General features: G+C 38.5%; 1 protein-coding gene across 7 annotated transcripts in view; it reads right to left on the bottom strand.

Moving 5' to 3' along the window:
- The window catches only part of TJP1 (tight junction protein 1), a 162,606-nt gene that overhangs the window by 35,983 nt on the left and 99,359 nt on the right, over window positions 1–27,264 (bottom strand). For all 7 annotated transcript variants that reach the window (XM_051770463.1, XM_051770462.1, XM_051770464.1 and 4 more), the window contains 4 exons: window positions 6,755–6,811; window positions 2,216–2,340; window positions 1,904–2,006; window positions 234–513 (listed from right to left, as the gene is read on the bottom strand). In XM_051770463.1, coding sequence (XP_051626423.1) covers window positions 234–513; window positions 1,904–2,006; window positions 2,216–2,340; window positions 6,755–6,811 — 565 coding nt within the window. The remainder of the gene's footprint in view (window positions 1–233; window positions 514–1,903; window positions 2,007–2,215; window positions 2,341–6,754; window positions 6,812–27,264) is intronic.

The raw sequence follows: 27,264 nt of genomic DNA, 5'->3' as shown, positions 1-27,264 counted from the left end.
ATACTTAATGCTTTACTCTTAATTAAGAACACATATTTTGGAACATGAAAAATACCACCATAAATACAACCAGCAGTTTTTAAGTTTTCAGCTAGCTACTGGTTAAAATGGGCAAACAAACTGGCAAGAGCACTGTTCATTCAGCCCACGAAACCCTTAACACAGCACTGACTGAAGCAGTTGGCATTTAAAAACCAGCCAATGTTTTAGCAAGAGAATAACATCTAAGTTACCTTCATTTTTCCTGGATTTCACCAGTGTTACTTTGGTGGGTTTTGCAGGCTGACTGGAAGTGACAGACCTCCTGTCTGACCTTGGTGATAAGCTTCTCTCCCTGCTGGCGCTCCGATCTCGTACCCAGCTCTTCTCGTGCCTTCTGCTGGCACTTGGACCACCACGGCTGCTCCTTGGATCACGGATTTCTTCATCATAGCTATCATCCTCATTTTCAGACACTGGTTCAGGGTCTGGTCGAGTCACTGGAATCTGAATTTTCTTCATCCTTCGGATAGTCTACAACCCAATAACAGATATCAGCCTCTGGCTGTGTAATGATAATGATGTCACTAAATGTCAAAAGCCAAGTTAAGCCCAAAACTCAAAACATACAGATCTATTTGTGAATGCTGTGATTGTTGCATCCTCATTATAAAGTTATATCCAATTAATACAGGAGACTTATCTATACAGATTAGAGTTGTTTTTAAAGTTGTTTTAGTTCTTTTTTTTTTTTTTGCACTTTTGCAGAAGTGGCAAAAGGATAAGAATCAGACATTGTGGCACAACACAATGTGTCTTCAGAGTTGCATATCTGAATGCCCTCTCTGTGCTTAAATCCACTCATCAGTTACTGGCACTGCTAAAAACCTCTTTTGCTTAACATGTAATCTAGTGTATCCTCAGTGCGTTATTGACAGTAATTCTCCTCAGCTTTCAAGGCTTCCAATCTTCCAAAGAAATGCTTATGCAAGACACAGCAGAAGATCAAAGCTGGTTTGCACTAACACAGACAGCTGTTTCCAGAGAATGACCCAGCCCTCTTTAGTGATTTGCCATGTGTTACAGAACCGAACCAAGTTCTACCGTACAATTTCCATTAACTACTTTTCTTTACGTAAATCTACACACTACTTACGATACTGAGAGCCCTGCACAGATTGCCACACGTTGCCTTCTGCAAGCTTTAAAGAACTGCTGCCAATCTACAAATGCACATCAGGTGTTTTTTTCAACTGCATTAAAGCTCATGAGAGCACTAAAAATCTGTCAGCAAAAAAGCTTTTCTTCAAGCCTGAGAAGTCTGTCTCCATGAATTAAGAAACTTCTAAACATTCTCTACTTTTTATTTTTTGTAACTTAAACCCCAAACTTCTACAGAAAGCTGGATTATTACCCTTTGGTGATGACCTGTTCTGTTTTGCAAAATTCAAAAACCAACCACTTAGAATAAGCCTACAAAATTATAGGAATTAAGGTAATTATACTCTTTTTTGGCAAACTGTCTACTGAGCATAAAAAGAACCATGTTAGTGCCTGAACAGCTTGTAAAGTCCTTTAGCATACATTAGCCTTTGGAAAACTCGGTAAAAGTGCATCTAAGAAAGTGAACAAATATTAAACAAAGCTTATTTCCCAAAATTCAGTAATCTAAGAAGAACTTTACCATAAAGAAAAGGAATCTGAAGTATCCAGTGCCACACTGTGCAAACATCATCAGTCACATTTTAAAAAACATCTTGCATGACCTACTTGATAAACATGCCATGATCATCATTTAAATCTAAGCATCACACAGGTATTATTCAAGTATGTTCCATCACACCTGTATTTCACAGCAGATATTACACCATTTCACTTTTGCTTTATAACTATGGAATTTTAAATCTTCAAGTCATTCACTTACAATTTTGGCATTCTTCCCACTTTTCCTCAGCTGCTGAACAGCAAACGCATGCTCGACATTATCCATTGAAACTCCATTAACCATTGCAACACGGTCATTTTCTCTAAATGAAAAACATCACAATGCACAGGATAAACACTTTGAGAAAAAAATATTGGGGAATAGCTGTCTCTGAACAAACTACCTGTATTACAAACCTACTACACAGTTACAGATAGGTATATGTTGAGAGCAAAACAATTAGGAGGTTAAGCTACTACTGACACAGATGAATGCCCCCTAGTCAGAACCCAGGTATAGTGTGGCACTTACTGTAGCAGTCCTTCTGCTGGGCCTCCTTTCAGCACATCAGAAATAACTATTGATGTCTCACCACTCTGAAAGTGAGGATTATCTCTTCCTCCAGATATTGCGATACCAAATCCAAATCCAGGGGCCTATAACGTAACAAAAGAAATATTTTTACTTTCCAGTATCTAATGGTCACAATTTTCATTCCTGTATCGAACACACAATGAGATGAATACAGGTTTTTGAAAGAAAGCAGGATCAATGAACCAATCACTGCTATGCAATTCAATAACAGGAGACAGATTAAAAATAAACAAACACTTTTAGAAGGCAGAGAGTTTCAGACTAACTACCAGTCTCTTCCAAGACATTAGAGTTCTCATTTGCACTTTTAAGGCCTGCACCTCAGGTGCTCATCAGTAAGACTTCGATCTTCAGTAAGCACAACATCCCATATCCCTGTGCTGCAACAGTGACTCAAACCTCTCTCGTTCCTGCCCCATTTTCTCTGAGGTTTCACAGGATGGGACTTACCCAGCCTGACCTCACTTAGCTCAGGCACTGACAGCACTGCAGCACACAGGAGGATGACTGCAGGCTCAGTTCTTACAAATAATAGCAAGATCACTTGTACCATTAAATACATCAAAACCTTGTCAGCACTTGCAAATCATCTGCATCTTAACAAAAGTAATTTGCTTCAATCTTTTCCCTCTAGGGTGACCTGCCACTACAGCAAGGTCAATGCCTCTGAAAAGTTACTCCCTGTTAGATATTTCAAGACACAACAGTGATGGTTACATTTCTGCCTGGAAGCAGCAAGGGTGGGAAATAAGCTTTCTAAATATAACCGATCTGCAAACGATCTAGCTCTTTCATCATTGCCCAGAAAGCATTTTGAGAATATTATCATTTAAATACTGTATTTTGCTCAGTAATTTCTTCTAAAATTTTCAACTACGCAAAATACAGTTGCTGGATGGAAGAGATCAGGTTTCAGTCTATTCCACCCCTCTATTTCACAAAGCATACACTTCATCCTGGCAGATTTAGCCTTTTCTTTTTCAGACTTTTCAACAAACATGACCCAGCTTTAGCAAGGAGTTTCATAACCTTACAGTGACAGCAGAAGCAACATGGTAGCCTGTATTTGGTTGCAAGACACATGACATTCAGTTTTTTGGACATTAATTACTGCTCAAAAAAAACCCCCGTTTCCTATTTCCCCCTAACACAGAGGTCATAAAAAGATGCTCCAGATTTTGCCTGTAAGCAGTGAATAGAAGCAGTGAATAGGAACACACAGTATTAAAACAGATTTGGAGATTCACTGTTCAAGAATTGATTTGAGCAGGTAGCAAATACTGCTGCCAAGAAGGAAGTTGGGCTAAGTGTAAGGGAGTGGGGAAGGGTACACCTTACTGCTTTTTTTACATCCATTTTAATTCATTAGAGAAAGACTGGACATCTTTTAAAGACATATTCCAGCTACATCAACAAGAAATCATGGTTGGGATTCAAGGATTAAGTGAAACCTGGTACCATGCAGGAGGACAATCTAAAGGGTATTAATGACCACTTACGACCAGAGTTGGTCTTCTTTGAGTTTTATTTTTTAACTAGTCAAAGAGAGCATGTAATAGCCTACAAAAACATGTTACAAAAAGCCCTTTCCAAACAGTAGTATTTCTCCTTTCTCATGCCACTGCTTCATCTTTCAGTTTTCCATTACTCTAACGAACAGGCTTTAGCTTGCACTGTATTTGGGTGGGGAAGGAAAGGGAGAAGAAAGATAATAACAAAGACATTTATGTCAAACTTCATTTAGATATTCTCTATATTTTCTTACACCATAAACGAAGAAATTCTCATAGTTCTCCACTCATGGTAAGAAATGCAATCATCAGGCTAAGGTCAGCAGAAACTCCCTGTACACCTGATCTTTGCTGCTTGCCACACTATTTTTAAAAAGTAGATTTGCCAAACAGATAACCACTATTAAGATGACTAGTTTTGCACTTTTAATTTTCTTTTACAGAGTCCATGAAATGATGCAGTCTCATATACAGGGAGCAGTCAAAAAAGGCCACAAGTTAGATCAGGGGTTTCTAATATGATACAAAGTCTTTAGAAACACTCCCAATTAAAAAATTCAAATCAAACCCTAAATCCTTCTGAAAATTTAAGAGCTCACATAAGAAACTTTTCAGTAAAAATCAGCCCACCTACTTTTCATTTTATCCTGCTGCCTATCATCTTGAGAGATAAATGGTAAACAGAACTACACTCAGAAAACTAAGCCTAGCTCCTAGATGTGTGTGGAAATAGCAAGACGCTGATCCCTACAAATTATACAAGATACCAATATGTATCTTAAGTAAAACTGCATTTGAAAAAACAGAATCTGTCACATCACAACTTCACCAGTCAGATGCTGTAGAATAACGCAAAAAAAGCACTGTACTAGTTTACTCTCCCACAGTAAGGCAGCGTGGGAGAGGCAGAAAGGTAGCTTCAGTTCTTTGGGGGAAAGAACTGAGTTCTAAGCATGAACAAACCCACACAATACACAAAGTGCATGGTTCCTTCCTCAAGTACTTTACACTGAAGCATATAAAACCAGAAGATCTCTCAATGAAAGAAACTGTAGCTATCTGATAAGCTTTAACTGAACTTGAGACTGGCTTAATCCCTTAAGAGCTAAGTAGCAATCTAGCCCAAAAACTTGTAAGGGTGGCAAAGAAATGGAACAAAAACTCTTGGTTAGAAATTGAAACCTTTAATTCCCAAAGAAGTTTCTAACGAGTCTTTTGAGAGTAGTGCTGGAATTGACCAGTAAACCCTCTTCCCAGTCAAGGATACATTCTAAACACCAATTTAATATAAAAATAAAGGATTCTGGTTTTGTCACCTGGCACGTGGAAATCATTCTTTGTTTGCTTTTAATTGGCTAAATTAATGCTATTAAAGTTATTAAAAGTACACACCGTTAGCTTTCAACACCTAAAGAAGAGATACTTACTCAGCTAACAAGACAGTTACACCGGTACAGTTGGCAGAACTTTGGCATGCAAAAGATCATAACCAAAATTATGAACAAATCAAACTTTCATGTCAGTACTATCAGTAGAACTTGTGACTATGCTGCAAGTGCAGCCAAAGACAAAATCTCTGGTTCCTACCCATTATTTCAAAACTCATTCAAGGTAACACCATACTGCAGCATTTCACAATTCCTTTGTGCACTGACTAAACTCATCGTTTCAGGTTTCACTGAAGTTACTGCTATTATTAACCAGGAAAACGTCCCCTTCAAGAGAAACTAAGCTATCACCAAGCCTACCAGCCAACCCTGTATTGCTATGGCATTTTTTTTTATTTTTGACTATAAGACAATACTGATTTAATTGGTAATATGAGTAAAAATGTTAGAGTTTACATGGGTTCCAGGGATGACTGGTGAGCTTCAAGAAAAAAAAAAAAGGCAATTACACATAGAAATAATTCTTGCTCAAGAACTTGCTGACCTAAAAATTGTTTGAAGCTTGAAGAGCAGCCTAGATAAATATCACAACACATTTTTGGTTTTACTTATACTTTTCTTTCAACATGTAGCTGCAGTTAGAGGCAGGGTACTTTATTAGATAGCTTTCTGGTCAAACTGAGTCTAACTGCTCTTTTTTTAAAAGGGCAGGTACCAAAACAGTTATTTTCAATCAATAACATTAAACCCATGAGAATCAACAGCTAAGAGGTTTGTACAGAGAATTAACATTATCTTACTAGTTGACCTACACACAGATTTTTCCTCCAAGGTCCATTCATCCCACCAAAGCTACAATTTTAAAATGCCCTGAGATTCTGTGATGAAAAACTGAAGGTAAATGATATAACTTGCTCCCTTAAGAAAACACTTTCACATCTACCTGTTTTTGGAATGAATACATCTGTTTAGACCATAATTCCATGGTTGCTTTAACATTAACTTGCAGCCAGAAATGGCATCCCACCTTGTTCTGACTTTCCCTAAGCAATTCATTCCTTATTGACTCTTTGTACAGCTTCACAATAGCTACATCAGAATTCAATTTCATTTAAGAGTAACTCAAATAAGACAATTGTCAATCTAAATGCAAAAGCAGCCCTACTGCTGACTCCAAGTACACATTCCTTTGTGTATCAATGATTTAAGGAAGTGGCAAGCAAACAACACAGTTTTGAACACGTTTACATGTAACCACATTGTTTTATCTCCCTGTAAATAAAGTTTTAAAACTTTTAAACACAACCATTAATAAGCATGTAGATTTTTGCCTCCTTTCAGTAATGTACAGATGTACTCTAAAGCTTTATTCTGGCATGGTTATTCCTAGGCAGGCTTATCTCTGAAACCCAACAACAGAGCTACAATCACATGGTTTTACAACACTTCTAAATTTAAACAAAGGAATTATGACAGTTTCCTTTTCTTTTACTTCCTGACATCTGGCTTTTTCCTATTGTTTTCAAAAACTACCAGTATCCTGCATTAGGCACACACAACCAATTGTATGAACTTACCCTGTGAAGAGTCACAGTGTGTTGTTCCCATATAGCTGTTTCTTCCATTGTTGTGCTCTAAGGATAAAGAAAAAGTCCTAAAGATTAGATTTCACTGTCAACAGCTGTATAATATCAGAAATAGAAAGTTACACTCAAAAGTAACATTAATATTCATATAGAATAGCTACAGAAGAAGTAGGGCTGGCTCATTCATTACACATTTCCTGTCTTTATATGTCACATCTGAACTTCCTGTGCTTCTGTGGACAGGGGCAGGGGGAAGAATAGGCAACACAGATTACAGCACTTGAAGTTATAAAGAAGTTTAAAGGGAGGGACTACAAGAAGCATTTGTGATGTGGGCTCTTGGTTGCTCACTAAGTGTACAGTAAATGCAGCTAGTCCAATCAGTTGTATTTATATTCTAACTTATATACTTACAATTCTCTTTTTGCTTGTTCTAGCTGTATGCAGATTACCAGTAATTCATGAGCACCCAGCTATAGATTACAGTACCTGTGCATTATGCATACAGGTCACATTTAATGGTCTGCACAGCTTAGCATAGGCTAATTTTGCTGGTACACAGTAGCACTGCAGAAATTACAAGGTCCTCTCTAAGGTAACTAGATTAAACAGTAACATTATGACAATATTTACATACCTGCATTTCTGCTTAAAAGAGTGCTACTTAGCGTGCCACGACTAGCAAACATTTGGAAAGGGGAAGATAGCACAAGGGAGGAAAACCTGGCAGAGCCAAAGGCCTGAAAAGAGGCAGGAAGGCAGCAGGAAATGCACAGTGAACATCCTGCTGCTACATGTTCTACCTTTCCAGAGGGACTGTCCAGTGGTTTACCTCATACTCTCCCCTCTCATAAGCAATCCGCTAACTGAAGAACAGAATCAGAGCACAGACATCTCTGCAATATGCCAGTGTTGGTTTTTTGAAAATCTGCTTTGCTCTGAATTTGTTTCACTTACAGTAACTCAATCACTACAACAAAAAGTACTCCCAACTTTTAATTCAGTCCTGTATCAGGGAACAGTAGTAGGAGTGTTTACTCTCACAATCAATACCTCTGAAAATTTCATCCCATTTCAGAACATCAGAATTTGCAGCTGGGTTTAAAAAGCAAGTTCTTCTCCCAACCCCAAAAAGCTGTGGGTTTTTCCCCCTCCACATTTTGTGCTCTATTTCAAGGGTTAGGATGTGCTACATTACTGCTTATTTCTCTTTCAGTGTTCACTTCTCTTGAAACTCCTGTGTGACTTGATTGGGATATATTTCATTCAAACAGCTTTATTTCCCCTGGATTCAGTACTTCAGTTACTCCTTTGCATTACAAATTGATTCAACTATACCCCAGAATTAGCTTATTTCCCTCCAGCTTTTCAAAAACAGACCAGGTATATATTGAAACAGTAACCATGTACACATACAAAGCCACCTTTGAAACAAAACAGAATGTTTTGCTTGCTAAACGGTCAACGAATACTGATTTTCTTCCTTATTTCTGATGTTCCCATTCTGTCTTAGTTTTGGCAAGAGCTTCTCAGGCTAAACATCTCATCAACAAGTGAAGAATTATCTCTGCAAGTAAACTTCTGAAGCAAAAAGCTTTAAGTAGCTCCTGTTCAGTAAAAGATGACAGAGGAATCCAAAAAAGGACTGCAAAAGTTGTCATTCACATTATAATTGCAATAGGCTGCCTTATTTATATCTGCAATTACCAACAAAGAAGTTAACCTGCCTGGCTCATTCACTGCACTCATCCTGGCAGTGCTGTGCAAGTACAACCCTCATCGGCAGTCGGAGGCCCCCTCAGAGCACAGCCCGAGCTCCCTGGCTGACAAGGTACCTGCTTTCCACGGCTTTGAGCTCCAAAGTGACTCCCTGCTGGAGCTCGGGACACAGGGCACAACTGACTCTGGATATGGCAAGGACAAAGAAAACCCAGTTTAACCAGCTAAGCACTGCTCCCACTGGATCTGGGAGAACTGGCAAACCCAGAGTTGGAGTAGGGTAAGATAACAAAAACAGCTAGGCCATGACTAAGAAAAACACAAACAACCTATGTAACGTGCTTCTGAGAACTGTGAGAAGACTTACTACTTCACAAAAAACCCCAAGACAAACCTCGAAAACATCAACCTCACAAACTCACCGGCCTTTCTAAACCTGGACAGGGTGTCCACTGCTCAGTCTAACCAGGGCTGCCACTTCTAATGCCCTTCTCCCTTCTGGAGCAGCTCAGTCTTTTCACTTTGTTCTTCGCCATTTTCTTGCTCACACTATCTCCTCTATTCATCTACTGCTAACACCTCCCCTAGATTTTACTAATACATTCATATCAAATTCACAAGACTCAGAAATATCAAATATCCATTAGTTAGATAGCAAAGCAAGTAATACGTTATTTCTATTCCTTCTGCATGCCCAAACAGTCCAATTAGGAACAGTGGAAACAGTTCAAAGGCAGCCTGAGGTGAGTGTTGGCTTTGATACAAACTGCTTACATGAGTTAGTGTCTGATCTGTAAAGAATTGCTTTCACTCACAAAAGACCCAAAAAAGTTTGATGAAGACCTGTGAAGTATTCACCCTACTAAACACTGATAACTGAGAAGAACTAGCCTTTTGCTACCATTAGTTGAGGTCCATTTTGTGATACTGCTCTTACACTATCCCCAAAGTGCTCTATATTTTCACGTGACATTTGAATTTCTGGAATCTTGTAAGAACTTAATTCCCAAGTCTCCAAAAATGGCAAACACTGCTTGTAACTAAGGGGTGGGGGCAGACAGTGTAGGTTTGCAGTGACAGTACCAGCCTTGCTGACTGCTGGTGCCAAGCCTGCTATGCACCACTGAGTTAGGGGAAATCAAGGTGACTCAGTAGGAACCGAGAAATACACACAGCCTAACACCCCAGAAACTAGGAATATAGGAAAACACTAAGATGCCACAGTCTAGAGTTAGAGTAATCTAACAGAGACCCTTAAGTATCTTTGAAATTCAAGTGGACAACTGAGAGTCTTTGAACTTTACTAACTCCAGGTACTATGTCTATATTACCGATGGTTCTCTACACCTATTAAGAACAAAAAGAAAAGAAAGAATAATAGTATCATGACTTCATGACCGAAAAAATATTTATTAAAACAAATAATTTCTTTAGAGACAATTAGTAGTATTCCCAGCTCTGCATATGGCAAGTGCATGTGTTTGTGGGTTGATTTTTCTATTATTATTTAAAGGGTAGCATCATATATGATGTTACAATTCATCAATAAGGAAGAAATGCAACTTATGATTTGCTCAGAATCTTGGACACATCAAATCTTGTTCAACTCTTTCACCTTTGGAAGTGCCCTGAGAAATAAACATATCAAAGTAAACATCTTTTCAGAAACCTTCCTCTGTGGGCTTACAAGGGTCCTTCAAACAACAAACATTTTTCACTCTTCTTCTCAATACATTTCTTTCCTGCTTCTCAAGGGCTGGGCTTTTCATTTTTCTTTTTAAAAAACATACCTTTGCTCATACGACTTTTACCTTCGCACATGCATCTGGGTACGTGTGCACATACATAAGACTGAACTTCTCCAAAAGATTAATTCTCTAATTATGCATCAGGATTTTTCCTTCAAGCATCCTGAAGGAAAAAAAGAAAAAAAACCAACAAAACACCTTGCTGGTTCCCAGTTTGAGCAATGCAGTCATGCTGCAAATAGCATTGCTCAGTTCACTGCAGCCAGAAAAGCTGTTACTGGCAGCAGCAGGGGAGCCACCCGCAGGCTTGAGAAGACAGGTAAGTTCACATTTGAAAAGCTTCAAACAACAGCCAGAAATTAGTACTTTATACTTAAAAAATGCAAGGTTCCTGAGGTGAGGAACCTTCTTTAGACTTCTACACCTGGAGGAACAGCTCAGGCTAAGGCTACACGTTCTTGAAATCCAAGCCATATTAGTTTCCCAACGTTCGTTTGCAAATCTAGAGGGACTTACTAGAGGAATAATTGTTTGCTTATCAAAACAATTAGAATTTGCAACTGTGACAATTTCTGCAGTTTGTTGGGTATCATTCACTAGGAAAAACCAACATAATCCACATCAATATCCAAAAAACACAGCTTCCTGAGAAAGTATAGAAAAGAAAACCCAAGCTTCCCCAGTCAGCCTAGAGCAAGGAATGAAGAGGTCATTTCCTCACACAGCATCTTTCAGATCTCCAACACTGAGCAAGATGACTTTCTACAGATACTCACCTTTGTCCCTGCCTAGTTAAACTACAGCCACCTTAAATTCTAACAGATTCCCTCCAATTGCCTTATCACAAAAGCCTTCAGTTGACTGGGTGGGGACCGATTTTTTAACAGCTGTTCCCCTGCAATTAATAAAATGAGGTCAGAATCCCATTATCAGACTGATTTTATCAACTGGAAAGAGAGCTTTGTCTTAGTGGTCTTTCTAACACATAGGTAAAGAACCACAACTACTCTACAGAGAACCTCAGAGTTACTGCAGTTATTTCAAATACTGGCAGCCAACTCCTGGAGCAAGTGTAGCCTCCAAGGAGGAGGGTAGAGGCAGGATGACCCCATCAAACTCCACACTGCTACTCACACTCGTCACGCTCACCACGGGGTTATCTCTGTCCCAGACTTTGCAAACAGCCTGTATCTTGGTTTCTTACTTGATCATCACTCCTTCCATGGAGAAAGACTGTTTCCCTGAATGTATTTTTGAGAAGACTCAAGAGGGATCAGACAGGGCAGCTCAGGGACTGCCACAGAGACAAATGACATGCACCTGATGCTATTTCATTATCTCCTTTTACATAACAGTGTTAAATGGAGGAGGAAACAACCACTAAAGCACTCTTTTCTGAGATGTGTGTAAAAAAAACGTTCACAGAATCACTGAAGCTGAGAAGCCAGTCTTTAGTCTCGCCTTCTGTCTAAATGTACATCCACAGAGATGACACCAACCATCTACTGAAACAGAAATAACAACCTTAGAAACAAATGTACTAACCACCTAAAAGTAAAGCAGTGCTCATTGCAATTTTTTCTCTACGTACTTCATACATTGCATGGGTTCCAAGCTGTAGTCAAGAGTTCCACTTCTCCCAAATATTCAGATGTATTCAACAGCCTACCTCATGTAAAGTTTGTGTTAGGAAAACCACCATTATTAAAGCTGCTCTTCATGTAACAATGTGAAATCCAAGTTAAAAAAAATACAGAATTTTCAACACTGCATGTTAATAAGATGAACATAATTTTATTTAGATCATTCCAGAAGTATAAAATCTCTACAACAACGATACCGACCACCTGAACAACAGAAGTCATCTTTACAGCATGAATAACAACCTTGAGAGGAAGAACTAGGACTAAATATATACATATATTTTTTAACAATAGCTAGGCTGTTTAACCATTCCACACAATTCTCCCTGTGCTTCTACAATCACATGTCGCTCCACAGGATACTATCTTATTAAATACAATTTCCACCGCTTCCTGCTCTCAAATTCAAAGATTAGTCGCTACATTTTGAACACATTGATACTGCATGTATTTAAAACTGTCCCTAACTTCTAGTTTTCCTGAAGAATTTTTATGCAAGAGACATTTTTGCTCTGACTTCTGGGCACTGTTCTCCCCAAACTAAAAGAATAGCTCAGTATTTAACTCACTGCATCCATGTAACACCCAAGTTGTTTAGCATAACTTGCTTTTCCAGAACGGTCTCTCAAGTTCAAGCCTCACACATCAGCTCTCTGATCTTCCAGGGTCATAAAAGCTTTTTGGTGGTGGTACTGCTACTCAATACGGAAGTGTTAGATCCCTCTTCCAAAAAAATCCTAATCAAGGACATTGGATTACAGACCCAGTTAAATCTGAGTATTTCCAGAAGTGTTTATGACAGAGGCCTAGTGAATCACGCTATCCATGAAAGGCACAAGGTTGACACTCAGAAATAAGGCAAAACAAACCAGAGTGTAAGACCAAAATGCAGATCCATCTCAAATGGTCTCAGGTCAAGTTACTTCAGCTGAAGAGTACCACTCAAACACCCTGGTAACAGTATCAGCCAGCAGCCAAGCAAAGCCTACTGGCTTCCTGATCTCTAAGGCGTGGGAAAACTTGTTTTAGAGTTTGGGATGCTTGTCTATTTTGCTTCTTTCCATTTTGCTTTCCAGCTGGCAGTGAAATCACGTAGGATCACAAACTCCAAAGAGCTGCAATAGCATTTCACAGATCACTACTCCAGGCCAGCACAGCAAAACATACGAAATCACAACAGAACAGAAAGGCTAAAAAAGCAAAGTGGCAAGCCATGTTTCTCCCGTCAGTAAGTGATGTTGCCAAACAGAAGGATAGCTTGCACTTTGTGTTTGTCTCAAGTCATTTCTCTACTATACTGACCAAGGTCAGTATTATTAGGACCTAAAGATTCCAAATTTAGAGTATAAATTTTAACATGTAATTGAAAGTACTTATCTTCTCTTTGCTTAAAGATCAACTTTATCTCAGATTTTTTTTCCTAATCATTTCAAACCCAAGATTTTCAAGAAACTCGTGTAATATTTTAATTCTTTAAATCTCAGGATGCAACTTGAAAAGCACTCCTTTTACCACAAGTAACTGCTTAAGCAGCACACACTGCCCTCCTACTAGTTTCCATCCTCAGAAATATCCCCTCTCTCACATCACTCTCATGCAAGTGTTACAGGTATGTATATGGTCATTCCCTCATTAGTTCATCTCAACTCCAACAACAGCAACTGCTTGTGGCATGGTTTGTAAGCCAGTTCTGTGAATGTAAAAGCTCAAATTGCAGCCTCCCATGACATGCACCCAGCTGTGCCCACTTCACAGCCACTGACACAGTTCAGAACAGGAAACTCCAGTCACACACTACCTGCCTTTGTTTGAAAGCCATGGGGGTGGTCAAATGGTGGTGCACATTGCTCAGGAAGGCTATGGAGTATGATCCTTGGAGGTGTTCAAGACTCATCTGGATGAGATCTGGGGCAAGCTGCTGTAGCTGACCCTGCTTGGAGTATGAGGCTAGATTAGATGATCTCCAGAGCTCTGTCTGACCCCACTGTTCTGCAATTATTCTATAAATGACATTTTGTGAGAACTGCTTTGAGCACAGCGTTGGACTAGCTGAACTCGAGTCCCTTCCAATCTTAATTACTCCGTGATTCTAAGTCACATTTCCAGCACATTTCTGAAGCCAAATCCTATCATTCAACAGCAGACACAACCACCATCTCTGCACTTAGACACAGCTCGGCATTACTGTTTTATCACTCATTAAGAACATTAGTTGGAGTTACTCCAGCTTGGTTTTTCCCCTGGGGGAGGAGGAGAAGAGCAAGGTATCAGTACCAAAGAAAACAAAATTATATCAGTATTAGCTTTATATAAACCTAAATCAGGTTTTTTAATTAAAAAATACAAAGCCAAAATGTACATAATAAGTGATATGACTACAAAAAATTACCAACATGAATACAGACATCAGAGCAGCAATCAAAGCATTGAAGCACTTCAAGCCAGAATTCCTCTTACCTTGTTTTCAATCCAGAAAATCATAACCCAGTTACCCAGGACTGCAACATATAAATTTTAGATCATTATACTCTGAAAATCTGTCAAATGAGAGCCTCAGAACAGGCAACAGTATCCCACTAAGACAGAGCTGGGATGATTTTCCAAGATACTACTCAGAGCTTTCAAGTATCAATCAGACCCAACACACGTTTAAGAGCTTTGCATCAAAATTCAAGTTACAGATTCAAGCTTTGGCATCTTCCAGCTTGACAATGAAAGAGCAGCATACCTAAGTTAATTTCTCTTTAAAATGTTTTGGGGGTAGGGGGGTGGCATTTGCTTGTTTTGGTTTTGTGTTTTAGAGCCCACATAGTCACAGCCAAACAATACATTTTACAGTTAATTTTAGAAGAATTTGGTAAATAAGGACTTGAAATGCAGGTCGCCCAAACACACACTACTTTTTGTTTCAGAAGCAGTTGACAACTACTGTTGTAGTTCCGGGATTCAGGGGAAGGGGGTGTTTCTCTGATATCTTACCCCTTGAATCTCAGTATGAAGAAATACATCACTGCAGTAAGATTTTTTTCCCCTCCCACTTAGAGGTACAAATTTTTTTCCTCTGAATCTCAAGCAATCACTCAGCAGCAAATTTCAGGTTAAGTGTCCTTCCCTATCCAGAACAACCACACACACAGATGGTATCTTTCCACCCTCAATTTGGGTAACTCTCAGTTAAGAAGATTCAATTTTAGCAGCCACATGGCTGCTAAAGCATCTGCAGAACACAGTACAACTCTGAGCTCACATTTACTTCACATACTCAAAGAAAGTAAGTTCAAAGCCAAGGATACAGAAACACAGGAGTTCAAAGAGGAAGAGACGAGTGAAATACTCCAGCACCCGGAAAAGGAGTAACTTGTTTGATTAGAAAGCTGTTAGTGACTTTGGAGTAAAGAGACAATGGTAACAAATAGTTTGGTTTAAAAAGTGCAGGGTTCTGTTTTGTTTTCTAGTGCAGAGCTTGCGAGTTGAGAGAGGAAGAAAAAAATCCAAGAAGTCACTGAGAGAAAAGAATGAGAACTAGAGCAGCATTGCCATACCCCACTGGCCAGAGGTGGACACACAAAGTAACAAAAGTAGTGATTAATGTTAGTGTTCAAAAGGTTTATTCAGCTATCAGCAAGGTAAACATTCCTAACTTTCTTATCAGCCAAGAAGCTGTGGGAAGCAGAAAACACATTTTTCCTCAGCAAAAAGGACTGTCCCTATCCTATTAACATGTAGCTTCAAATTACTTCACCATGAAATGGATTTTCCTATTTTTTTTGAAAACACCTGACTTGAAGAGGTATCTGTTTGAGCAGGCATAATTTAGTACACTTTGATACTTTACTCCACAATTGTCTCCCAGTCTCTCCCTGTTTATATGCACATCAATCTGTTCTGGGACTTGTCTCCTAAAAATCTTTTCTTCTAAAGCTAACATATTAATAAATGATGCAGAAAAAAATTAGCAATCTGCAATTGTCCTTGCATCCAATCACAAAGCTGAATGACACAGCACTGACAGGACTCAAAACTGGGTAATAAGCTGAAGATGTAGAAAGAAAAAACCCAGTAAAGTATATTAGTCAGTAAAACCAGTATTTAAGTTCTGAACAACACAGTGCAGGAGAAGAGAGGGGGGAAAAAAGCCCTCTGCTTTTTTAATACCAAGTTGTTGCATGGCATTCAGCAGCCCACAGACCTAAAGATGAACTCCCACATCCCAAGGAGAATCTTCCTACAGCTCAATCAACATCTTCATTTTCATCAGTCCTTTACACCCTTCTGTTTAGTGTCTATGTAACATAAATTAAAATTATCCACTATTGATAAGAAAAATCAAAGTGATTGTGAAGGTTCAGTTTCAAAAGAGTAGTGCAAAGGGGTGAATGGGGTCTAAGAAAGAGGAACTCAGTCATTGTATGAACCAACTGAACAGGTGCCCAACAACACTGCCAAGGAAAAGCACAACAGCCAGGGACAGGACTTGGAGCAAACTCCCCTGGCAGAACAAGTATATCGAGTATATCCTTAAAACAGCACCTTGAGGCGGCTACTTGACTATACAAAGGGTTAAGGAGCAGGAAAAGCCTAAGCTTAAGGCTACTTTTGTTCCCAGGTCAGGGATCTCCCCTTCATCTGCAAAGCTACTCTGAATGAATCAAGGAATCAGTCTGGCACTGATGATGGCTTTCCTGAGGTGGAAAACGAGAAGAGAAGCTAACAAAATAAAAGCAGAAAACTTCTCCAGTGGGTTACTCGTTGACTTAGAGTGTAGAAACCCCTCCCATATAACAGCAGACCTGCAGACACTTTCATAACCCTCACTGCTTTCCTGGGTAACACAATTGCTTATTCACAGCCAGCTATAGAATGGGATTCATTTTTTTTATCCTAATCCTGGCTATACTATTAGATATTTGCAAAATATGGGCGTTTCCTTTCAGAAGGCAAAAGAAGACTCATTTTTACCACAGGAAGACTTACAAACATGTTTTATGGAAAACACATGCCTATTTTTCTACCTTCTAATTTACTAATATTTTCCTTTTTTTAATGGTCTGTTTCCTTCTCTTCAAGAGCCAAGGTCAGTAACAAGCACAAAAGAAAATAACAGTAGCTCCAGAAGAATCAACAAGACATTTCCACACTTTTCTTTCCCTTCCCTTAAAAGGACACAGAGCAGCAACAGGGATGTCCCTGCCACCCAAACACACCCAAAACATCTTTTAATTCCAATCATAACTCCTCATCTTCTTAAAAGGCAGCAATGAAAACAACTCCGATGAGGAGCCAAGACTGGACAAAGGGCACTAAAGCCAGGCCTGAGATACTGCCCAGCACTGTCAGCCGCCCTGGGCACAATCCTCCTCTTTGGTTTTCTACTGGCAGCAATCCTGCTGTTGCCTTTCACTAGAGCAGTAGTTCACAACCAGATCTCTTCAGAAAAGCTGGACACAAATCACCATACATTAACTTAAGCTAAGAAAAGTAAGCACTGTTTAAGACAGAATGTTCTGGGGCTTGGGGGCTTTGGATTTTCTGTTTTGAAGAATGCATCCCCACCCCCACTCCAAGTGGCTGAATTCCCATGAAGCCCAGACTGAAAAATTGCCCCAGCCATTCCTCACTCCCTGAGTCAGGAGCCAACACCCAGTCTCCTTCCCCGCCCTCGTGAAGCCAGGGCAGAAAAGACATTGGCTACAGTCACTGGAACAAAATGACACAGTAATTACTGGCCAAGAGGCTGTAATACAGGCTTCAAATTGACCTCTGCAGGTATTCAGATTTACATAACCATCACTTCTGTTCCCATCCCATCCTACAGACACACAGCTAGGACTTGTTTCTTCCCTGTTCGCACATCAAAGCAGGAAAAGGGACAAGGGAACTCCCTACCATGCTCCAGAGAAGGAATTGTTGACAGAGTAGAACTTCCTAGCAGCATGTTGCCTTATGCATACAAAGCAAAACAGTGCACTTCAAAAGCAATGGAATGCCCTCTTCTCATGAAAATCCATTTGGTAGACCTTCAATTATTCCCACCATTGTAGATGAACTAGCACTGAATTTTACATAAAATTCTGAATGTGAATTCAGAAAGCTTTAATTACCAAAACTGACAGTCTTTCAGATCAAATAGCTTCAAGGCCTTTCTTCTGCAGTTTCCACTTGACCTTCTACTTCTCCAGTTGAGTTTTAAGGTGATATAACTAAAAACACAGTCACATCAAAGAAAAAAAAAAAGCCACGCTCAGAAAGTCAAAGGTTAAACCTTAAAAATGGTCACAAAGCTACTTTTGTATTTAGATCACCAATTAATAATAAACTCATTTCAGTGGAACAAACTGCCTCACCAGCAGATTTAACCACAAGACACTAACTTCTATTCCCACAATTTCAAGTATATTAACAATACAGGATTATATTCTTAACCAAAACTCCATCATGTCCCTTCATCACCACTCTGGAATGCACATTCCCAAGCAGGCAAGAAAACTATGCAGGCAGAAATCATCAAGGCTATTTTAAAGTATGCATTGTCCTTCTACAGAACTGTATCCTCCACCTACCTGGAACTGTATTTAAAAATGGAGACTTCACAAACCCAGAGCCCTTAAACAAGAGCAAAATTCTCCACTTCTGAAAGTGGATCTGACTAGACTTTAACTTAAAAACTGCAAGAATGAAAAACTACAAAACTATAACCTGAAATTCGAGTTGCAAACTAAAAAGGCACTCAAGTTTACACAACCTTTACCTCACCCCTGTATTACTCCAGGACTCCTTGCACTATAGAAAGCAGCTCTGTCGAACTTCAACATTTTGAATGTAATAAATTAAGAAAATAACAAAAAGGTTACAGACCAGAGGAAATAACTAGTGCAGAAGTTTAAGTCTTGCCCCATCTGTTACATTATCTCTTCAAGCTTCACATTTTAAAGCGAGCTAAGGCTTTAATTGACAAAAGAGAACAAATTAATCTGAAGAGTGCGAAGTTCAAAAAAAAGCAAGGAAGAAAAGTAACAAAAATCCCACTTGGCTGTATTTCCCCCCTCTGCAAGTACTATTTCACATTGCTGCACATTAGATCCAATCTGTTCCTCAAAAAAATAAAAAGGAAATCAACAGCAGAAGGGCTTCCACACTCTTGTCCTACTTGAGCCAGCACCTTGACTCTTGAGTGGGAAGGTGCACAGCAAAACATAACCTAATTTAGTTTCACAGATAAACTTCAGTTCTTTCAAGAGCAGAACTTCACTTGTACCACACTCTTGCCCTTGGATGCTCCTCACCATTCAGCAGCCCAAACATCAAGTATATACTGGTATCTGCAAGCAAAGGATGCAGAAGGCCAATTTTGTGACAACATGTGATCTTTTCTGGGCCTTGGATAAATCAGCAACATATTTTTAGGATTGCTTCATGACCTTTTCTTAAGGAACCTGAAGTTATTACAAGGTGATAGAGAGAAAAAAAAAAGTAGTTAAAAGCTCTTTTCCCATTCCACCTCTGCTTTACGTCTTGCAACTATACGGTAGACTAAGGATGTATTTTAGCTACCCAATCCTGACAAATACATGATAAATTGAACACATTAGAGTTCCATGAGCATGTACCAACTACCAGCTTGTATGCACTTATGCTGGTGACATTTTCCCTTGACAGTGCACTATAAACTTAGGAGTCAGTGCTCCCAAGCCACGTTTACTCTCAAAAGATCAAAGACAGACATGCTTTATCAAAACAACAGTGTCAATTATTGATGCACATACTTAACAGACTTAAATACGGAGACCAATGGCAGTGCAACGTGGCAGAAGAGTGAAGTTTCTGCAACAGCCTCTCCAAACTGGAGGGAAGGCTATTGCAAAGTATCGAGGACAGATTATCATCATCATTTCAAATAACCTACAGTTCCACATACCTACATAGTACACATCATTGCAGTACAATAAAATGCAAACATCTGTATTACTATGATATAATTTTCAAAAGCAGTCTTTTAGGTTTACTTAGGTTTTCTTTAGTGTTAGGATACAATACAACCATATTTTCAGGTTTTCTTTTTGCTACGAATATCAGCACTGGGTACACACTTTTTCCAAGATGAAATCTGAGCTTCTCATGTAAGAAAGTGATAAGCATCCAAACATACACAATTGTGGTATCTGAAGTTTGCACTTGGAACTCAGCCTAAACAAGTCTGACAGAATGGTAAAGTTGACTGAGTTGCAAAGCGTTTTTACTTTTTAGTGGGCTCATTTTACATTTGTTCCACAGGATATTTAAGGGGCTCTCCTCCCTACCACCAAAAATATTAGTCTACTCCAGCGCAAGTTAGAACACCACTCAGCATAAGCCTTTTTTATCAGTCCACAAAAAATCATCCAACATAACCAAAAGTAATGCTCTTACTTAAATGAGCTTCAGTTACTTTCAGACTCACTTTCAAAATTGGAATGAGGAAGAAGAAAGTTTGCACACTCTACAAGCACTCAACAAGAAAAATAAACATTGTTGAAGTATTAAAGAAAGCTACAAATAAACCCAAGTAAATACAGGCAGCAGTTTGACAGTCATTAAGAATGTCTGACAGTGAAAATCTAGACATTTCGGCATGGTAAGTAATACCAAAAGCTTTCTGTTGGCAGGCTGAATAGCAGGAGAATGTCATGGCCTTTTTAGAATTGTCATTACAGTTAAACTATTGGTGGTCTCCCCGTCTGTACAGGCCTAAGGAGCTACCTTAATTCTCAGCCCTCAGTACCTAATACAGAGGCACATCACTGAAATTATCTTCTATAGCAGTCAGTTTGGTACCTTTTATAAACACAGAAACAAAAAAAATTAATTATGTTCAAGTACAGTGTTTTGATTTTGCACAGTTAAGACACATCAAGTGAAGAATCCCAACCTAATCACTACATCAAGACGTGCTCATAACATAATAGTGGATATTATGACTTCAATTCAACTCTGAAATCAGAATCAACTATCCAGTAACACAAGCAGAGATATTACATGCTTAGACAGACTTATGAGAAGCTACTCTTTCTCCTTAAGTAATCATAATTTCTTTAAGATTAATCTTTGATTTCTAGTCAAGCTATGGTGGAGACAAGAAGCACATAGAGTATTTCAGAAGAGGAACTCTTCTGAAATAGAGGAACAAAGACTAAAAACAGAAGTCTATACATAACTACTCAGAGATGCTACCTGCCAAACCTACCTCTTAGCAAGTATTTCTCATCTGTGCTTAATGGGCAGATGTCTTTTTTGTTTAGTCAGCACATTTTTTGAAATGCGAAAGTATGAATGATATTCTAGCTGTTTATCCAACCAGTTAGAAAAGAAACTGGGTAAGCTCTTGGTTACCAGCTGAAATGTCTGTATAATTTTGGCAAATGACTTGTTTATCCCAGGCTACAGCTACAGCTCACTGAAGTGTTGCCCCAAAAAACTATGAAGTTACATGTCAACAAGAACCAGATACTGGGGATAGTGGAAGGAGAAGGAAGCAACAAACCTGCAAATTAAGCAAGTCTTAGTTCTTTCAGAGGAACATCTTCCCAAATGAGTAAGAAACCTCAAGAGTTTAGCTTCAGTACACCAGATAAATCTGATGAGTCAGTTCAATGCAGAGAAACTATTCAATCCAGAGTATTCTTAAAAAAAAAAAATAAATCCTGAAGACTAAATAGGCGAGGATAAAAACAGTGAAAAAGCTGGTCAGAACAATGAGACATGAAAGAGTAGTTCCAGCAAAGACAGCTGTAGTACAGTTTTATCAGTAAAGCCAGAACTGAACAGCAAAAGAAAACTGTCAGAATGCTTTCAAAACTTGATTGATAACAGTACCTTCATAGTCATGTATCTTCTAATGAATTGCAAGAGAAATTCAAGTGCAGTGACGATATCTAAATTTGTACTTCTTGTATCAATGTATTGATTCAGTCGCATCTTCTCCACTGATTTTTGTAGGTTCACCTTCAGAAGTAATTTCTTCTGAAACCTAATCCTCTAAAAGACACTGTAATATTATCAAGACATGAAAGTAATGCATCCTTCTTGCCTCACTGTGCCATTTCAGTTGATTCAGATTAACACATGTTGAACTGAGCTGTGGAAAATTTTTTCTTCTACGGAAGTTAAGGTACAACAAAAAAGATCATTTGAATATATATGAAAACCAAATTTTTTTGTCCTAACAATCACTACAAGGAGTGCAGACTTTACACTCAAAACAGTAAGAAAATACTCACTATGTAATTACACTGTTAGTTAGGTTCCTGCTGTAAAATCATTACTCATTCTATTGTCTTCACTGCATTGTTATAGAGGGGAAAATATACTGCACTCTTTTACAACTGGAAATTCATGTTTTAGTGCACTGTCACTATATATAATATAATCAAATAGTAAAAGCAATTTTAAGTACACTGGTTGCTTATTCCTGAACATACACTATTTGTTCAAGAGATTTTAGGCACAAATTGTGCATATTTTGCAGTTATGGGAATTGCAGTAAACAAGTGTAGTCACACTTCCCCTAAACAAGGAGACAATGATGCCATGCTGCACAACAGCAGCTCAGTTTTAGAATTATATAAAATATTACACATGACACATATATACAATATCATTTAGATACTACTACTCTGATTTTCACCTCTCAGCAGGATAGAACAGAGATGCTTAGGTTTTGAACCAAAAAAACCACTGAACTCAACCAGGTTTAGAATCTGAAGTACAGGCAACCAGTAGAATATATTAAACATAAACACGCTCCCTGGAAACAAAGTCTAAAGTGTGAATTGCTAAACTTGCCCTCCATAGGTAATGGGCTATTATGCTTCTTACTTAGAGGCTTACTTAGATTACATGTCCACTTCCCCCAAACATCCAGCACCTTATTTTCAGTGAGGATATGGATTCTCTGCGTATTCAGAAAGAAAAAAACAGTTTATCTTTGTAACAGTCTCTTCAGACTACTGGAGTTACAGATTTTATACTTTTGGACTTATTTTTCCTCTTCCCATGATCCCTGCAACTCAGGTACTACCTGATCTAACAACTATTAATAAAACTAAATAAAGACAGTAAAAAAAAATGAAGTCAGTCTAATCTTTATTCATGATCTAGTCCTGTAGAAGGTGGTACCCGCAGTTACCAGGTATGATGCCCATTAAGCACGAGACACCAAAAAGAAACATTCGCTTGTCAAATTCTTCAAGTTCTTCACGCCAATTCAAGAAAAGCCATGAGCTCAAACATCTATACAATATATGCTATATGGCAGTAAACTACTTCCCACTGTATCAGTTATCATCAATAAAGAACCATTGTTCTTTTTAATCCCCCCCTCCTCTGCCCACTTACACACACTTTCCTCTCCCTAATCCACCCACTCTTTAAAGCCACCACATGAACTCTTAAAGGCTGCTTGTTTGCAGCAGCTCTGAATAAACCACACAAACCAAACCTCACACACACTAATATTTTTGAAGTGAAAATTAACACAAATACAATTTAAATGGAGACAAGTCAACAATTGGGCCCAGATAAGAACTGTGTGTGTAGTCAGCAGGGAAGAAGTGTTGTCAAAGAAAATGGGGGCTAAAAGCATGGAATGAGAGCTAGCTTTGTTCACAGGCAGTAGCCTAAGTGCCTATCAGTCAGCAAAAGCATTTTTAAAACAGCTGCATCAAAGCTTTCTGCAAGTTAGTCAGCATGTGACAGGCCAGCACATTACAACAGTGCCACAGCAATCTCTGCATAATAGGAGTGCTCTGAGTGACCTGAAAGGTCAGTGTTTTCAAGCATTCCAGTAATCTGTAAATTGCCTTGGCTTATCGCTTGGAAGCAACATAATTACATTGCTTGAAGGGCTAGGACAGTAAAGACAGATTTTAGGTATTATGTTTTGGTCAGCTACATACTAAACTCTACACTGAAAGCATATCCAGGAAATATAGGCTAATGTAAAAATTCAAATTAAAAAAAAAAAAAAAAAAGGAACATTAAAACATGAAAAAGTCTGCCCTTCTGATAGAGGAAAAGCTACTTACTAAGTTTTGTAACACTGTCTATAGTAGTTTATCAAGTATAAATATCTCTGAGAGTTTATTTCTTTAACGAGTGTGTCAAAATGTTCAAAGTTGTTTTATATAAAACTGATTTTTAAATACAGCAAGACTGCAATTACTACTGAGTAAATTAAAAGCTCCTGTTCTGGAAGTTAAAAGGTAGAGCAAGTAAAATGCAATTTCATACTAACTGTTTCGTTCCATTTGAAAAATGGTACTTTCTATCAGAGAAAAGAAAAATTATTACTGCCAGCTATAAACATTCTAAGCAATTTACAGCAAAGCAAGGTTGGTCATCAACTTTATTAACAACTTTTTCTACAAATAGAAAAGAAAAATTGGAACCCTGAGTCAATCTACCTCACGAGATTAAGCTGTTGACAACTAAATATGGCATTTTTAATCAGGAAGAGCCAAACCATTTCAACCCACTGTTTGATTCATGTGCTTCTGTGCTGTCCCGCACCACAGCACATACACTCCAACCCGATCCCAAGGCTCAGGGAACAGGCACCTGCACTAGCAGCTCACCACAGCTTACTTCACCCTATCCTCTGCAGCACTTCCGCTGCTCAGCAGATCACTGTCTGCTTCCCCTGCCACTGTACCACTAACAAATCTAATTCTAGCGAACTCAAGCATTCATCATTCACACAGGGCGGAGTAAAACAAAGGACAAATGCAAAGAATATGGTAAAAATTTTTAATTTTATTTGACTCATAGAGAAGAAGGAAAAAAGCCTATGCAGTATTTCTCTGATTGCTTGCTTTCGGTAAAAGTATTTTTATTACCAGCAACTACTTAAAGGCATGGTTGTTTATTTTTTTTAAATGGAGATAGTAAATGCAGTCAGAAGTTCAGGCTAGCAAAAGGCATGCTGCAGAAACATCACATTCAAGTTTAAAATCTCCTGCCTGTAGCACAGCTTGAACTGCAGGACACAAATCTCGTATTATTGTAAACCAAACTAACTTTACAGCCAAAAAGATATTCCTAGCATTAGCAATGATACACTTAAGAGGTACCCTCATAATGCTGGAATAAAAAAAAAAACAAACCAACAACACTGGTCATTCTAAAGAAGCAATGATCTCAGCAACTCTCAACCACTGGCTTCTTACTATTGCTTACACATCTTCCCAAGACAAAGAGACATTTACTGATTGCAGATAAACACAACATGTGAGAAAACCTTTTACACTGGCATTGGTTTATTTCAAACGAATCATCTCCAACTTAGCACAGAGGCTAAGACAGTTCTTCAAAACCAAAAATCAAACAAACACCTAATGTTTCAACCTCCATCCCCAAAACCCCTCTTAACATGCAGGATAGGCAGCTATAAAATCAGACAAAGTACAAATGGGTGTATTTCAATCTAACTGGTACTACTACACCTAAAGTAATGTAAAACACAGCAGTCAGCAGCTCTAAGACAAATATAATAGGTTAAATATTCAGAGTTGCATACTGACAAGGTATTCAAACTATTTAACCAATAGATCCCCTAACTGAAACTCAGCAGTTTCCTGGGCAGTTCTAGGGTGGATTTACCATCCAACTATCAACAACAAACAAACTACAATAAAATAGATGAGGAGGATTGGAAAAAATAAGCCAACATACTACAGAGTACTTCTACAGCAGTGTATCTCGTTCAGTTGAAACGTTCTTGGTTCAAGCCATGAACGTGTTTTTTATAAACCTGTATACCTTTCTTGTATTCCTCAGTTGAAGGCTCCCTGTTTTCGGAGCATTAGTCCAGTCTACATTATCCATAGAGTGCAAAACCCAATCAAAATGCAAGTCCATTTAGTACTCTCAGATGAGATTACCCTCCAGGAATTTCCACTCCTGCATAGCTGGGTTATTAACAGAGAGGTTTATACTGTATGCAACGGCCAATCACTTTCCACAACTTAATTTCAATTCTGAAGGAAACACAAGTTCTTTTGTCAGAAAGCCATGCCTTCAAGCTTGGCTTCAAGATCTTAACACCTACTGGAAAAACTATTTCAGGGAGTCCAGGTTTATAGAGAAATCCTGTACCTTTTTCACCTAACACTGTGCTGGAAACCTCATTCATGTGGAGGCAACCTTGGGCAAAGGAGCATTTTTTCCAAATAACATGTAGGAACAATGCTGGGTCAAGTGAGATTAAAAAATTTTTAAACAAGCATCCTGTGCTGAGAGGGTTAACACGATCTGGCCTTTTCCCAGATTTCCTTCTGGGGAAGCCAGTCATCTAAAATGAACATGAATTACATATTTCTTATGAGTCTTGGAATTTGTTCAGATAACCGGTACTTGGCATAGTTAACCCCAGGTACTATCCTAATCCCATACGACTTAAAACTGACTAATTACTTGATACCACATTGTCAAGTAGCACCTCAAAGTTATTTCTGGAGTTTTACAGTTACAGTTATTCTAATTGTTACTTTCTACTAAAACCAAAGAATCTTCCCATTACATAATTTATGCCTATTATATTTTCAACAAAGCTGAAAGAAGCTATGTTCATAATCTCCCCTTTGGTTTTTTAGGTTTTCTCATTTTATTTTTTTAAGACTTTTAAATATGTTTTTACACACTGTTTTATAGCACTGTGTGCCAGGTCAGTCCTTTTGCAAACTCACGTCACCACTGCTGTAATTTAAGTAATAGAAAAACTGACATCATTGTTCAAATTTCACAATCTGTCCTGTTTCATTATGCTACTGCTTCTAGTAATAATTTAAGGTTTTTACCACCTTTTAATTAACTCTACTTAGAAAAATAGAGCAGTATCTCTTCAGCCACAAGTCACTTAGTAAGTTTTGTGTTATTGAACTTCATGATTAATATAACTAAGTCACTAATGTTGCAGCAGGAGTGCCACTTGTAGTAGGTGTGGTCTAAAGAAAGTAGCCAACAAGGTCTGTAGGAAAGGAGCTCTTCTTCAGGAGCAACGTCCAAAAGCCTGACCATATGTTCTCATATGTATTAACAAGTCTCTATGTATCTTGCTCATCCTACCTCCCATCTGGGTACATCCTAGGAAAGTCACCAGTCCAGAGTGTAAATAGCTGGAACAGGTCCATTTAATATTTACAAGAAAAATTTTAAGCTGGATACATAAAAGGGGGCCATCTGTTAAAGCAATTGCTGACCCAGTGGGGCAGAGGGGAAGCCACTGTTACTGGACCCAATACAAACTAGGCAAGGAACTGCTTATACAATCCCAGAGGATCATGAGTTGAAAAATAATTATTGCTTGTTTAGGAGGAGTGGGGGAAATATTTTATAAATAAGTTCCTAAGAAGAACTCAAA

Source organism: Manacus candei, unplaced genomic scaffold, assembly GCF_025592945.1.
Source record: "Manacus candei isolate 608988 ecotype Guabito, Panama unplaced genomic scaffold, ASM2559294v1 h1tg000119l, whole genome shotgun sequence".
NCBI lineage: Eukaryota > Metazoa > Chordata > Aves > Passeriformes > Pipridae > Manacus > Manacus candei.
Note: the sequence above shows the minus strand (reverse complement) of the source record. Positions and strands in the feature narration are given on the sequence as shown.